The 14724-nt window shown below is 59.3% G+C and overlaps 1 protein-coding gene across 1 annotated transcript; it reads left to right on the top strand.

Annotated features, from left to right (window-relative positions):
• Positions 1-10348: 10348 nt before the first annotated feature.
• LOC132318803 (corticoliberin-like) lies at positions 10349-12241 on the top strand. Its single transcript, XM_059827403.1, is given in 3 exon segments — positions 10349-10482; positions 11247-11361; positions 11825-12241. Coding segments are annotated over 3 exon segments (666 nt in total).
• The last annotated feature ends 2483 nt before the right edge of the window (positions 12242-14724 follow it).

Genomic DNA, 14724 nt, shown 5'->3' with positions numbered 1-14724 from the left:
CCCACACCAGCGCTTCCCCCAGGGTGGGCTGCTCCTGCCACCCGAAAACATGGTGCCGTCCCCTCCCCTCCTTCTCTGCGCCCTGCTCGAGGTGGCGATGGCGAATTCACCAGCAAACGCTGTAGCTGACGGCCTCGGCCCCAGGTGGCCTCGTCGCTGCCGCCATCGCCCTCGTCCCCAGGCCACGGCGCCATCTTGGATCCCCTCAGCCTCCCATGGCCGTGGTCTGGAGGGCCCTCCAGGCCCCTCTCCCCTACCCCGCCATCACCAGCACTACAAAATTGAATTTCTTTTGTTTGTGACAAACCGCCGGTGGCAAACACGCCACATCGGAAACACTGTGTGGGAGGCAGGCGGCTTCCCTCCCCGCCTCTGCCTCTCTGTCCTCCCGGCCAGGACGCACGCGTGCTCCCCAGCGCCGGCCACGCTGGCCGCTCGCAGGCTGGGGCGGTGAGAGCGAGAACAAAAAAACCCACTCTTTTTTGCCAAGATACTGATCTAAGGCTCTCTTAGACAGCCCTGGCCGTGAGGATGTGTCACAGCCAGGCTACTGCTGCTGCCCGCGCTGCTGCTGCAGCCCTCGGCAGCGCCGCTCTCCTCGCCAGCCCAAAAAGCCCCACAAGGGTCACGCCATTTTTTTAAAGTGGAAAAATGAGCAAATGTAGTGGTTTGTTGAGCCGTAGCGCGGTGCCCGGCTGCCACGGCTGAGCGCAGCGCTCCCCAGACCCCGACCGGGAGAGACGCGCACCGCTCCAGCTCCAGCTTGCTGCCTCCGTTGACCAGCCCGGCCATGGCCATGCAGCACATGGGGATGCCTTGCAGGACAGCCGCCCTCCCCACGGCCTCCTCCCGAAACGTGGGGACACTGGAGAAAGGGGAGGAAACAAAAACCAATCCCTTTTTCTCGTCACGCACCCGGGCAGTGCCACACTTCCAGCTCTCCCATTAAAGCAGCCAAAAAACCTCTGGAAGGCATTTGATTTATTGCCGCCCTCTGCTATCGCAAGATGCCCGCGGGCCCGGCAGCACCCTCGTCGCCGGGGTCCCACCCCACCGCTGCAGGACCCCCGCTCTCGGCAGCGCCTGCAGACCCAGCACAGCGCCAGGACCGGCTTTGCTTGACTTCCTGCCCAGCATCCGGAACAACCCAAACCACAGCTGATCTGACCAGCAGCAGAGGCTCTTGAACACCATTCCCTCATCACTAAAAATAGATAGGAGCGGTTAAAAAAAAAACAACACAAAAAACCGAGAACAATATCTGCTTGACCATCAAAGAGGAAACACACTCATTTCGAGGCAGGAGCACCTGAGAACTTTTGGGTTGTATTTTCTCCTTCTGCAGCAGATGGGCTTGGTGTTCTTTGAAACAGATGAAATATCTCATTGCTGCCAGCCCCAGGTAACTGCCTGAGGCATCTCCAGTGCCGGGGGCTGCCCCGTTCGTGGGCTTGGTGGGGCTGGAAAGCAACCCAGTGATCAATCAGGTCAGAACAAACGACTCATTTTCCTTTCGAGCTTGCTACCCGCTTGTTTCCTATTTGTACAGAAAGAGGCAGAACTTGTGGGCTGAAACCCGCGTGCTTGCCCCACCGCTCATCTGAGCACTTGGCAATTCATTGCAGGAGTGGGCTGCACTGATGAGCACGAGCAGCAGCCTCGCTGCTACCTCCTGGCACCTGGGTCTGGGCAGAGCAGCGTGCCGCGGCTCTCTGGACCTGGCAGCTCCACCCCATAGCTCTCCAGGGTACAATCTTGGCCAACTGCAAAAAAAAAAAAACACCTTAATTTCTGTGTATAATAAACGAGGAAATTTGTTGCCAACAACCGCTGGCGGGGCTTGCATTAAAAACACTGCTCTGCTAACAGAGGCGGTTTTTCAGAAGTCGGTATCAAAACGGCAATGGAAAATGGGGTATTTTTAAGCTGTTGTACGAGGAGTATTTTAGACGGCGATCAGACAATACATCCGACACGTTACGCACTAACGTGTTTACCTGGTGCCACTGGAAACTTTTTCACCACCACCTTAAGTTAAATTCACGCTGTTTCTTGCTGAAAGCAATGCTTGATCAAGCTCACTCACTACAGAGGCATTTATAAAAATCAAAGACATTTAAAAGACTTTATTCAACCTCAACAAATGTACGCTGAAGATTCATTTGACCCCATTGGCTGTAGGCTGAATAATTGCAACAAGAAGAGAAAGGGTTGGGAAAGAGTTCAATAAAAGGATCCAAAGCACAGGAAAAACCTGGGGTCCTCCGCAGTGTCCGTGGCTGAAGCTTCCAGCATTTGGGATTTTACGGTGCGGCGCTTTGGGAAGCTTCTCCTTGTGCTGGGACTCCTTCACAAGCCCCATGGATACTGATGTCTCAGCCATGTCCCGAGCAGGGCTGTGCAATTGCCCTGCTGTGGAAAGCAATATCTGGTGACCGGAATGCTTTGTCCCAAATTTCTGCCGTGGCCAAGCCCGTACTGACCGCCGGCGCGGGGCCGCTCCACGTGTCGCACGTCTGGGGAGTCCGGTCGCGGCAGGCTGGGGGTGCAGGAGCTTGGTTAACGGCGGTCACAGCGTTTTGCACGCACGCGTCCAAGCTCATCTGGCTTTCTTTTCTAAACCTTATCCCTAGTGTTTTATACGGTTCGTTAGCCAGTAAAATTATAACGCGCCTTGAAACTCAGTACAACATCCCTGAAAAGCAGCAGCGAGGGCTTCAGGACTTTTTCAGACGCTGTTTCATTTCCCAGTGCCCAGCAAATAGGTTTGCAAAATTGTGCTATTTCATCCATCTTCCTTGCTGCCACAGTTGTTTTAATATTAACTAATGGGAAATAATACTGTTATGCTAACGACAACTTGCAGAGTCCTAGGTACAAAAGCAGCAGCACGCTTGCACACCGTAGCTGGGAAGACAGATGACTATTGAGAAAGTCACATTATTTAACTGACCAACATTTTTTCTCTGTAGCACCACAAGCTGTGCTGGGGAAGGGTAGGTTTAGCGTGGAGCACCCATGGGCGCAGGCTGCAAACAAGTGCCGAGTTCAGGCACCTCTGAGGGAGGTAGCTGTGCTCTGGGAAAAGCACGGGTGTTAAAACACACGCAGTCAGAGCAGAGGAGGAAATCTTGGATCCCAAGTATTCCTTCTCTGCTTTTAATAAACAGAAAGAAAAAACAAAGACCATGCAAGTGCCCCCCTCCCTTCCTTTCTCCTGCGAACAATAGCTGCAAGAAGAGAAAAGGAGGGTTTGAGCAGCGCAGCCTTTCCAAGCAGCTCTCTGAGCCACGCTAACGAGTTCGTTACAGGTACCGCTTAGTCCCTGAGCCGCCCCAGCTGGGGTAACTCTCTCATCCGACGTGAGCGGGGAGAGAAATGAAAGCCCCGAAAGGTGAGACTGCAAGGGCAGAGTGTGGAGGGAAGGAGATGGGCTCACAGCCTCCCTGCGGTGTCCGTCCCATGAGGACTGCAGACGAGCCCGGGCGGGGGGCGAGATGGAGATCTCCGCTCCCTACGGCAGGACCCTGAGCCTGCTGCACCCGGGAGCCGCTCCGACACCAGGACCTCCGCTCTGAGCTGTGTTTGAGGGAGGTGATGTGACTAAATATACCCTTCAAATGGCCAGCATCGACCACTGGTGCTGGTACTGTGGCGTTTCCTGCGCTCATCTCTGCCTTTGCAGGTGCGGAGGGACACGCGTGCTGTGTGCTGCAGCCGAGGAGGTTTTGTAGATGGTTCCCACCACAGGGGTCCCATGCAGATACGTACACCAAGACCACAGCAAACTCCCGGTGCTGCAGCTTTGCCAAGGGATAACACGGCATTTACACACAGAGCTCGGGAAGAGCTGGGCTGCAGCTCCACAAGCCCTCTGCCATCATGCAGGGTCCCCTGGAAAGGGGGGCGCTGGGGAAGCCATGTCCCATCCAAGGTAGCAAACCAAACACACGTCCTTGAGCCACCAGACTGCCTCCCTCCACCGTTACCACCGCTCACCCGTTCAGCCCCATTTCAGCTCAGAAAGCAGCACATGGGGTGTTTTACACCCTCTAAAGCAGGGCCCGGCACAGAGCCAGGATGAAACAGCGACAGCCTGGGGCACTGGTGGGGCCGAGAGAGAAACACGGGTTGGAGCAGACCAGGAGCTATCGGAGACTCTGCAATGGCCGATGGAAATCACCCTTTGCAGAGGCGGTGAGGAGCACAGCTTGTCCTGCAGCTGTGTGTCCCTGCTCTGTACACACACTGCTCCAGCCCCACAGGAATATGCTGTCCCCTCCGGACCAAGGGACGCTGCTTCACACGTGCCGAGACCCTTTGGTAGCATCCGTATTGTCATGGCAGGCAGTTTTCCACCTTTTCCTTTGTTTTCCTCTGTTCTATAGCCAAAACAGCTTTTCTGGGCCTGCCAAGGATTAACAAAGATCAAAATAAATCACTCCCCTCCAGATCTGCTTTCTTAGAGCCACAAGACATGGGAGCTGCTCTCTGCTCCGGGTTTGGCCTAGATGGAGGATCTACTGGCTGAGCTGGGCTGGCTTTAGGGTGAAGGGGGACGCAGGCACGTGCCACAGCCCTTGGTCAGGGCAGGATGGAGCTTTGCCTTGTGCTCTGGCTCCATTCAGAGAGGCAGCATTTAGGAAACACGCTTTTTTGGTGGGTGGGGTGGAAATGAGGGTGTTCTGCTTGTTGAACTGAGGAAGGGGACATCTCTATCCCCCCAGGGCCAGGGAACAGGGAACCCAGAGCAGCTTCGTGCCCAGGCTGGACACAGGCACTGGAGGATGCTCTGCAGGTCCCGCAGCCAGGGCATCCCTCCTCACCTCTCTCTATCTAACAGCAGCCGGGTGCTTTCTCATTTTCAAATGAGTTGAGAGAACCACTAAAACACAGAGTTGGGCTTGGTGTTTTTTTTTTTTCTTCACTTCTCTTTGCCGCCCTGTCTGTCCAGCGTGTAATGGAAATTTTACCACAGACGCTCGCGATGAACAAACAGGAAGCCAGCAGAAAGTGTGGCAATTCGCTGTAGCCCGGCTCAACTCAACTGAGTGACAAGAAAGGCCATAAAAGCCGGCGTGGGGGTGGCAGGGTGGAGGAGAGCAGGCGAGAGAGGCCGGGGCCGGGCAGCCGGCACAGGGGAGCCGGCCTCTGCCTCCCCTCCCCGGGCACGCCGAGGGTTTGCAGGTAAGGCAGGCGCTGCCCTGCACCTTCTTTTTTCTCCCTTCTGCAGAAGTGTTTCTAATTATTCTTGGAAGTCCTCGCCACGTTTCTGCTCGGCTCCTTCTCACAGTGGGGGAGGTTGGGAGGAGTCTGCCGCTACTTCATCGCTCTGTCTAAACTTACTAAAACTTAACCTTGCTCAGAGAAACTAATTCTATTTGGCTTTTTCTCTTTTTTTGGTCTTTGCAAGCCCATAATGCAAAGCTTAAAACCCCCTCAAAGCCAAACACAGGTTTTCAATAGAGGTATTCGATAGGAAAAAGCTGTGCTGTGGCTCTGCAATCCCCTTAGTTCCTGCCAGAAAGATTTTTCTTTCCTTTGCTCCCGGCCAAATCCCGAGCCGCTCCGTTGGAGTAAATTGTCTTGGCTGCGTATGGGGTACCTAGAGATGCATCTGGCTCAGTCCATACCACAGACATGGGAACATGTTAGGACCCAAACGAAGCAAGGAATCCAGAAAGGGGCTGAAAATGGATCACAGGTTCCTCTGTGCCTTTTCCTGACAGCTTTTCTAGGCCTGCTCATGTCTTGCATGGAGCTTGTCGGTGCTGAACTTGAAAAATCCTTCCCTTTGATTTTGTAGTTAGTTCACTCATTTTAACTGATGAGCTTTTAACATGCTTTTTTCCACACTTATGGCAAATCACTCTGCCATGAGGCTGCCAGAAATGGCAGTCAGAGATCCCCTTCCCCAGAGAAGCAATTTTCAGCATCCCAGAGCAGTAGGAAGCTGAATCGGGAGCCCCCCCCGGTACCTGCAGAGATGGGCAGAAGATTTTTGTGTTACCGAATTTCAAAATCCAGGGCAGCCCCCACAGAAAAGCGCACCGCCGCTCCTGCCGCTCGCATGGGTGCTGCCGCCTGCAACCACGGGAGCGGCTGCTGCAGAGGGGAAGGAGATCTGCTCTTCCCTGCCTCGGACGCTGATGGCCCAAGGAATCGCAGCAAGGGAAATGCATTAGACGTGATGACAATTTGAAGATAAGGAGGTGCTAGAGGATTTCCTGGGATGCAGGCAGACTCTCCATTAGTGGTGTTTCCAGGAACAGGCAGCTCTCAAAAATGGTTAAGGCAGCGTTAACCCCGCAGCCTGTGCCAACTGCAGACCCCTCCTGAGCCCAGCCCTTTTGGTCCCCTGCAGCCCCATACGCGGTTCCGCATACTCCCAGCCCGGGGCACTGCAGCCCTGAGCCCCAGTGTCCCCATTTAACAGGGGCACTGGGTGATTTCAGCCCCTCCAGGCTCATGGAGCCCAGCGCTCTGCCCCACACAGCCAGACACAGCCCTTTGCACCGGGGGAGCCGGGCTGCTCCACGTGCTCCCTCTCCGAGACTGTTCCCAACTCATTACGCGTGTTGAAATGAGCCGACGCCTGTTCGTGCTGGCGCGCAGCCTTCCCGCTCCGTACAGGCCCCATTGCGTGCTTACTCAGAAGCTATAACACGCCCAGGCGTGCACCTCCTTTCTTTTAAAACCAAAAAAACTCCACACAGGAGAGAAGCGGGGCCAGGATTTCAAAGGGCCCACACTCACGGTTACCCTCCTCCCTGCTCCCGTCAAGGTAAAGGGTGAAGTTTTCCTTCCCCCATCAAACCCAGGACCACGCGCAGCCCGGGCGGCTCAGGAGCACGGCACGGGGTGGGCAGAGCCCAGCCGCTGTGGGAGTCACAGCCCCCGCCACCCTGTGCCCATCCCTGCTTCTCCTACCCACCTTGCTAAGCCCATGCATACGGCTCGACCGGAGATGGCTCTCTCCAGGTCCCTCCCTGATGCAGCTCAGAGGCCCTGGGCACTGGAGAGGGACCAGTCTTGTGCGCGTGGCATGAGCCCTCCTCCCGCCGGCACTTTGCAGTTGCAAAACCTTCAGGGCCACGACCAGTTCCTTACAGGAGCAAAGCCCTTTGGCTCATCCCGTTTGAATTGGAAGGAGATGCCGATGTCCTGCAGCAGTTTGGCTTGAGCAGGAACTTCAATCAAGTGACTCAAAGCCCACATGGGAGTGTGCAGGGCCGGGACATTAGGAGGATCGGGTAGGTCCCACAGGCAACCCCACCAGATAACCAGAGTCCCACCTGATCAGACAGACAAAAATATCCACCACCGGCTGTTAAACCCAAGGACACGGCCATTCAGCTGGCCCATGGCTGCACATCTGGGGACGCATCCCTCCTCCTGCCCCTCTCAGCACCTGCTTCTGGATGCCGAGCCCAGAAACGGTCCCGGGTGCTGCCGTGCGCCACCCCAGCAATGTGCAATGGTGGAAACGAAGGGGAAGCATGGAGGGCGAGCTGCCAGCCCGGCGCAGGGGCTGTTCAGGCAGCGGTTCAGCCCTGCCAGACACCCCTTTCCCTCTGCAACAGCCTTGGCCCCGAGCATCAAGGCAGCCATAGGGGAAAACAGCCTCCCACCAGTGCTTTTTTGGGAAGGGGCTGTTCCATTCAGAGCCCAGGGGTCGAGCTGGGATGGAGAGGAGCTGAAGTGCCGCTGTGGGAAGGCAGAGCCAAGGGGCTGCTTCTCTGCTTTCTCTTCCAAATTCCTCAAAGGCTGGGGAGGTCTGGGTGAGCATGTGGCCTGGGGCACGGCACGTGGGGCACAGGGCATGGGGTGTGGGGCGCGGCGGCTGCCCACGCGAGGGGCATCTCGAGGACTGTCTAACCTGAGAATGGTGAAACATAAGGGTCAATCTCAGGTTCGTCAGCCCATGAGATGCCTTCTCCAGAGCGGGATGGGCAGCACCGGCCCCCACCAGCACCACGGCCGCCCCCTCCACCCGACACCTGGAGGATGCACGGGGGGGAGCAGAGGGGCACCGGCGCTTGGTCTGCAGCCTTTTACCGATACATGTGTGAACCCTGGCATGGCTGTTTGTGACGACGGGGAAGGACTGGGGCAGATGCCAGCCCCCGAGGAGCAAAGGGAGGAAAGTGGCCAGCAAATCTCACCCGTTCCTTGGGAGAAGCTGCTGGAAGCTCAGCCACGCTTTAGCGCCGAAGCTGTCACGGTCGGCGAAGCAGCGGCTGTCGCGTGCGACTCGCTGTTCACGAGACGGAAGACTCCAAGCGCTAAAAGCGCCTAATTAGGAGCCTCTCTGACTCCCACCAGCTGCAAGGCCACCGGATCCATGCCTCTGTGAGCCAATGAGCGCAGCCAAGGGGTGAATTTGGCATCCCTGAAAGCATCATTAACACGTCGCTCCTCGCACTCCTGACTAGAGGAAGAGACAGTGACATCCCTAAAAGTGACGATAATGAATCCCCAGGCAGCACACGGGGCCCTTCAGCGCTGAATGTGTCAGTAATTTATGAAGGGAGCAGAAAAATTACTTTTTTTAAAAATTTTCCAAGTTGAGCTTCCTAAATAAAACACAAGTACAAGACGCACTTGTCGGATTCACTGTCTTTCCTACAATTAAATGACTAATCCTAAAGCAAAATGATCTAAAGCATCACCAGCCCCAGCGCTGGCCATGGGGGTAACAGATGAAACGAGCTGTATCACCCCATGTCTGCTCCCAGCCATGAGGGTGTCAGTGTGGAAGCAGTTCTCCCTGCCCAGAGCCGCTGGCTCGCTGCTCCTGAGCCGGGGTGACCCCCAAAGCCCCACGGGTGATGCAGAGCAGCCCCAGGAGATGGGGCAAAAAGAGTTTTCCAAAGTGAGCCCAGCCCCACGTGCAGGGGAGCAAGCCAAAATCGGTGCCGCTGGGATGCCCGGGCACAGCCACTGCAGCCGGAGGGCAGAGCAGCCCCGAAATGTGGGCCGCCCCTGCAGTGAGGGGTCCCTGGCTGTCAGTGCCCTGCTCTGCCGCCTCAGCTCCCATGGGCCCAAGTCATCTGGGGTCACCCGTCCCCGTGCTTGGCCTATGTAAAAATAACCCCAGATTCACTTGCATGCGTTGCACCAATGCTGCCCCATGGCAGAGAGCGGCTGGGCAGGCAGGGGAGCGGTTGGGCAGGCAGGGGAGCAGCCAGGCAAGCAGGGGAGCACCAGCACCCACCAAGTCCCGATCCGACTTCAAGGAGACTTAAAACCATCCTGGGAGTCCCCATGAGCAGCAGACAGCACAGAGAAGGCAGCTCTGTTCCCCCACGCTGGGGCTCCCCAAGGCTGGGGCTCCAGTTGCTAGTGGAGCCGCTTCCTTCTCCTCTTGGGATTTTTGGGGGGGGTGTCACATTTGCCCTCAGCACCCACCAGGTCTGGGAGATGCCCTGGGAGCTGCAGGCAGGGCAGTGGCAGGAGGGCTCCTGCCAGCACGGCAGGGACGGGCTCAGCGCCCGGCACAGCCTCAGTGCAGGGTCAGGCTTTGGGGACAGAGGGAAAAGCAGGCTCAGGTGGAGCACTGGAAATTACAGCGGTTCTCAATGATTCAGTAAAGAAAAGGACTTACACAATGCACCGCACACAAAGCAAGTGGGAGGCGGATGCTCCCCCCTCCCTCCCGCCCGACGGCCGCCGTGCTTCTGCTAGGAGTTATTTTGCAGCTGAGGGGGCGCGGGGGAGCCCCCAGCTTGCTGCCCCCACAAATCCCCTCAGCCCTTCCTGGTGACCCTCCAGAAAGCAGCAGAGCCCTCATTTTTTGGGTGGCTCCTGACCTGGAGGAGGATGGGGGGCGTGGGGGGGGGGGGGGTGCAGTTTGCGATTCATTCAAGTTCTCTTTAATGTGGGTTCAGGTTTTTTTTTCCTTTCTCTTGAAATGTTTATTCCTCATGAAGGAATTTTAATTTTAGAGACAGCAGCACTTTTGCGAGATGAAGTGATTGCTGAGCTCCAAGTGCTGAATGATGGAAGCTCCAGCAGGGAGGGAGGAAAAGGCAAATGAATCACATGCGTGTATCCCTTGGACCCCGATTTGCATCCAGAGGTGTGTCGCTGTGCTGGGCCATCAAGCTGGGGAAAGAACGTGCCTTTTGTACTCCGCCAAAGGGGAAAAATTGCGCTCCAGAAGCTCATTTATGCTTCTGAAGTGAAGTTTTCATCTGCACAATACCAGGAGATGAATCACTCGGAGGAGCCGGGGAAGGTGCTGGGGCTGCCTTCGCTGGCCAACTTCCGAAGGAGCTGCTGGCACCGACGGGGAAAACTTTTCCTGTGAAATGAAGAGCTGCAGAGCTCAGGGCCGACCCCGCACATGCCTGTGCGCCCCGGCGTGTCCCTCTACCGCGGGCACACGCGGCCCGTGGGGACCACGCTGCGCCATGGGGGTTTCCAGGGGACCGAGCGTGGATTCGTGTGCGAGTGCCTGGAAGCATGTCCCGGTGTGACGTGGGTGCGGGGGGCTTGGCCGGCTGGTTCTGCTGCACCCCTGATCGCCCCCGTCACACATGGTGGCTCCGTCGTGCACACGCACGTACACACCCCACACACACACCCTCACACCCCCCTGGCTCCCCATCTCCTGGACACCCCCACCCCTCTGACACACACACACAGAAACACCCCTCAAACCATTTGTGCCCCCCCTGCACTCACCTCACACCCCCATGGGCCTCCCCATATATCCCCCAAAACACTCACTCCCACGTACCCCTGTGTACCCCCAGACTCTCACCCCCTTCCCCCCACGTACCCCCGTGTTCCCCCCTAGACTCTCACCCCTCTCACCCCCACGTACCCCCGTGTACCCCCATGTGCTCCCCCAGACTCTCAGCCCCACCTGTAACCCCATGTCCACCCCAGACTTGCACCCTCACGTACCCCCGTGTCCCCCCCCAGGCTCTCACCCCTCTCACCCCCACATGCCCCCGTGTACCCCCATGTGCTCCCCCAGACTCTCAGCCCCACATGTAACCCCATGTCCCCCCAGACTTGCACCCCCACGTACCCCCGTGTCCCCCCCCCGGCTCTCACCCCTCTCACCCCCACAATCCCCCGTGTCCCCCCAGACCCGCACCCCCACGATCCCCCGTGTCCCCCCCGGACTCCCGCCCCGCCCGCCCGCCGCGGCCCTTCAGCACCGCGGACAGCTCCCGCCGCCCCGGCCCCGCGTCACGTGGGGGGGGGGTCCGCCCCGCGCCGCCCGGCTATAGCGCGGTCACGTGGGTCCCGCCGCCGCCCCTATATAGCGCGGTGGCGGGCGGGCGGCGCGGTGCGGTGCGTCCTGCCGGGCGGAGCGGCGGCGAGCGGTGAGCGCGGCCGGGGCGGGCACCCGCCGGACAGCCACCTCCCCCCTCCCCGGGAGCCCCCGCCGGTCCCGGCCCGGGGAGGGGCGTCCGGTCCTGGGGGCGTGAGGGTCCCATGCCCGGGCGGGGGGTATCGCATCCCTGGGGGCGAGGAGGGTCCCATCCCAGATCCCGGGGGGTCCCAGGTCCCGGGGGGTCCCATCCCAGCAGCCAAGGGTCTCCCATGCCCAGGGGGGGACCCGGCCCGGGGAGGTGGGGGGAGTCCCTTCCCGGGAGCAGGGGTGTCCCATCCCCGGGTGGGGGGTTCCAGCCCCCGGGGGGGGTCCTGTCCTCAGGAGGGTCCTGTCCCAGGGACAAGGCGGGGGTGGGGGTCTCATCCCTGGGGCGGGGGTCCCCCCCCATGGTGTGAAGCCTCTCGGGTACCCCCTAACCGGAGCGGGGGGGGGGATGTGGGGGTGCGGGGTTTTTGGGGGGGGCTCTTGCAGGCGTCTGGCGCCGGAGCGGCTGCGATGCGGGTCAGGATGATTTCGGCTGCCTCCGTCCTCGTCCTGCTCTTCCTGCCCTCGGAGACCTGCTCGCCCCTGCAGTGGCCCCGGGGCCCGTCCCGCCGGCTGACCCTGGCCCCCCAACCCACCTGGGAGCCCTGGCCGGGAGCCCCGCGACCCCCGGCCCCCGCCGTCGGCCCCCTGCCCCAAAGACTGTGCCAGCCCCGTGGAGCAGAGCCCACCCCGGGACCCCGCAGCCCGCGGGCGCTGCAAACCGGCAAGAGGCGAGAGGGCAAACCCAACTCGCTGGATCTCACCTTCCATCTCCTGCGCGAGTTCCTGGAGATGTCCCGGGAGGAGAGACTGGCCCAGAAGGCGCTCAGCAATAAGCTCTTGCTGCAGAGTATAGGAAAATGAGGGGGGGTCTTGGGGGGGGGGAAGGAAATTAAGGAGACCGACCCCATAGCGAGCGGCCATGGCAGAGGGGAGAAGGCGGGGGGATGCTGCTGCCCAGCCGGGTGCTGGAGCCGTGCCCTGGGAGCCCCCCCTCCTTGCCCGGCGGGGTCCCTGTCGTTGCGTCCCCCGCGTGTCGCTCTCGCTGTTGTGCATTAAAGTCGCCCTCGCACCTGCCCCACTGCCGTGCTTTTGGGCTTCCTGCCCCCCCCAGCCCTACATGGGGCTGGCAAAGGTGACCCTTTCCTCCGCTCCCTCCGGAGGCGGGGGTAAATCCCTGATTTTGAGTCCTCTGAATCCATCCCCTTTGCAGACACGGGCTTTGGGAATACTTTGACATACCACTGTTGCAGCAACCATGGGTACCGAGCATCCTTTCCCCTCCCGGACCCAAACCAGGTCTTCCCCAAAAAACACCGGCACAATCCCAGATGCATCCCTGGGTGAAAGGCGCCGGCATAAAGCGCTCTGAGTTGTGTGGTTCGCGCCTCTCCCGCCCGAGGAACTTCGTTCCTCGGGCGGGAGAGGGGCAAACCACACCACTCAGCAGCCGTGGGAGTATGGGACACACACACGTGTGGACACACGTGCATGTGAAAAGCCACCATCAGCTGCGCAATAAGGAGTGAGGTGGCACAAACAGCCCCTGGCATGGGGATGGGGCAGCACGTGCTGCAGAGGGGCTCGCGGTCGGTCCTGGAAGAGGGTCTCGAGTTGGTTGGGATGTGGTGTTGGTGATCATGTCCTACCACAGCCCATCAGCAGGCTGTGAGGGATTGGCATCACCTGTGGGTGATTGTCATGACCCCATCGCTGCCACCCATGAGCTCATCGCCATCACCCAGGGCCATCACTCATCCAGCCAGACACCGGCATCCCACAGGGACCCGAAGGTCCCTCATCCTCCTTCCAGGGCTGCACTAGCAGCAGCTCTGGCACCGGCAACCAAAACTACCGTGGAGAGCAGTCTTGAGTCTCTCAAACCAAGTTTGATCTTCTCTGAAACTGGTGGTGACACGGGACAAAGCTTCTCCTCACGCTGCTAATGCACTGTGATCGCTTTGTGGGCTGGCTGGGTTTTTTCTCTAAAGGTACATTTTTCTCCCATTATGAAAAAAAGGTAAGGAATACATAAAAGCAGTAATTACTGCAAGGAAAGGGAGGAACAGTTTGTTAAACCAGAGGCAATTACGCACAGCCTGAGGCAGCCAGAGTGCCTCAGGAGCACTTTCAAACCTCTCCAGAAAGCTGGGGCCTCGCTGGGGCGGGAGGGGGGACTGGGACAGGCTGAGCCGAGGCCCCCAGACCCAGCGTGGGGAGGAGGAGGAGGAGGAGGAGAATTGCTGCTGCTTGCAGGGTGCTGGGTGCCAGCAGCAGCCTAAGGCAGGAGAAGCACTTGGGGGTGGCCTGGGACACGAGTGGGGGACAGTCGGCTGTAGGGGACGTTTCTCTCTTGAACACTGTGCTGGTGACAGCGGCGCTGGTGGCTCCTCTGACCCCGTGAGGGGCCCGGCAGGGTCCGTGGGTGCCCGCGAGCTCTGGCTGGAGCAGCCCCGTGTCCTCAGAGCCCTCCCGGGACAGACGTGGCTTTGACAACCGGGGTTTACTCCGAGCCCCAGGCTGGGACCTGCTCCCCAAGACCCGGCCACAGCTTTTCCTCCTCCAGCATCACTGCGAATGGCTCCAAAAGCCGCTGCTCCCCCGCCTCTCAGCAAGTCTGCGCCTTTTAGTGTCACAGCTGGCGGCTTGGGACAAGGTTTAATGAAACCTGAGCTTGGTGGCTCCCGGAGGAAGATGAGCATCCGTGTAAGAGCTTTCCCGACTGTGCATCAGCAGCAAGAGCATCACAGCCCCCCCAAGGGGTCCTGGACCCTCCCTCCTGACGCTGTGTCCTGCACTGGGGCACAGACCGCCCCATTGCCTCAATCCCCCTCCCACAAACACAGCCCCGTGCTCGGAGCAGCCGTTCCCACCGCGGGCTGCGCAGGGACCACTGCCAGCCATCCCCTGTCTGTGGGGCCGAGCTGCAGCACTGGGGTGAGACGGAGCTGAACTGGGTTTGGGGAAGGCTCCCAGGCACGGACCGTCGTGGCGGGAGGGTTTGCTCTGCTGCATCCCTGGGGGAAGGAGCAGAAGTGTCCCAGGGGCCATGCACAGAGCCCTCCGCAAACCGCCGGGTCCTCGATGTCCCTCCCCACAGCCGGCTCAGCCATCCCAGCCCGGGGTGACCGACTTGGGGTGGGCACGGGGACAGACAGGACCTCTGGCACCCCGGGGACATTAGAGAGGGGACAGTGAGGGAGCGGTGACTTGCGTGGTTAGGACAGAAATCAAGATAAAAGATCAGCCCCTGCCGAGCCAAGAGCGCAGGGAAGCGGGTGCCGCGGCGGAGGCACGGCCTGGAGGAACCCGTGCCCAGATTGAACAGCTTTGAGCTGGGTTTGTGA

The sequence above is a fragment of the Gavia stellata genome, chromosome 20 (assembly GCF_030936135.1).
Source record: "Gavia stellata isolate bGavSte3 chromosome 20, bGavSte3.hap2, whole genome shotgun sequence".
NCBI lineage: Eukaryota > Metazoa > Chordata > Aves > Gaviiformes > Gaviidae > Gavia > Gavia stellata.
This window is presented reverse-complemented; position numbering and strand designations above follow the sequence as displayed.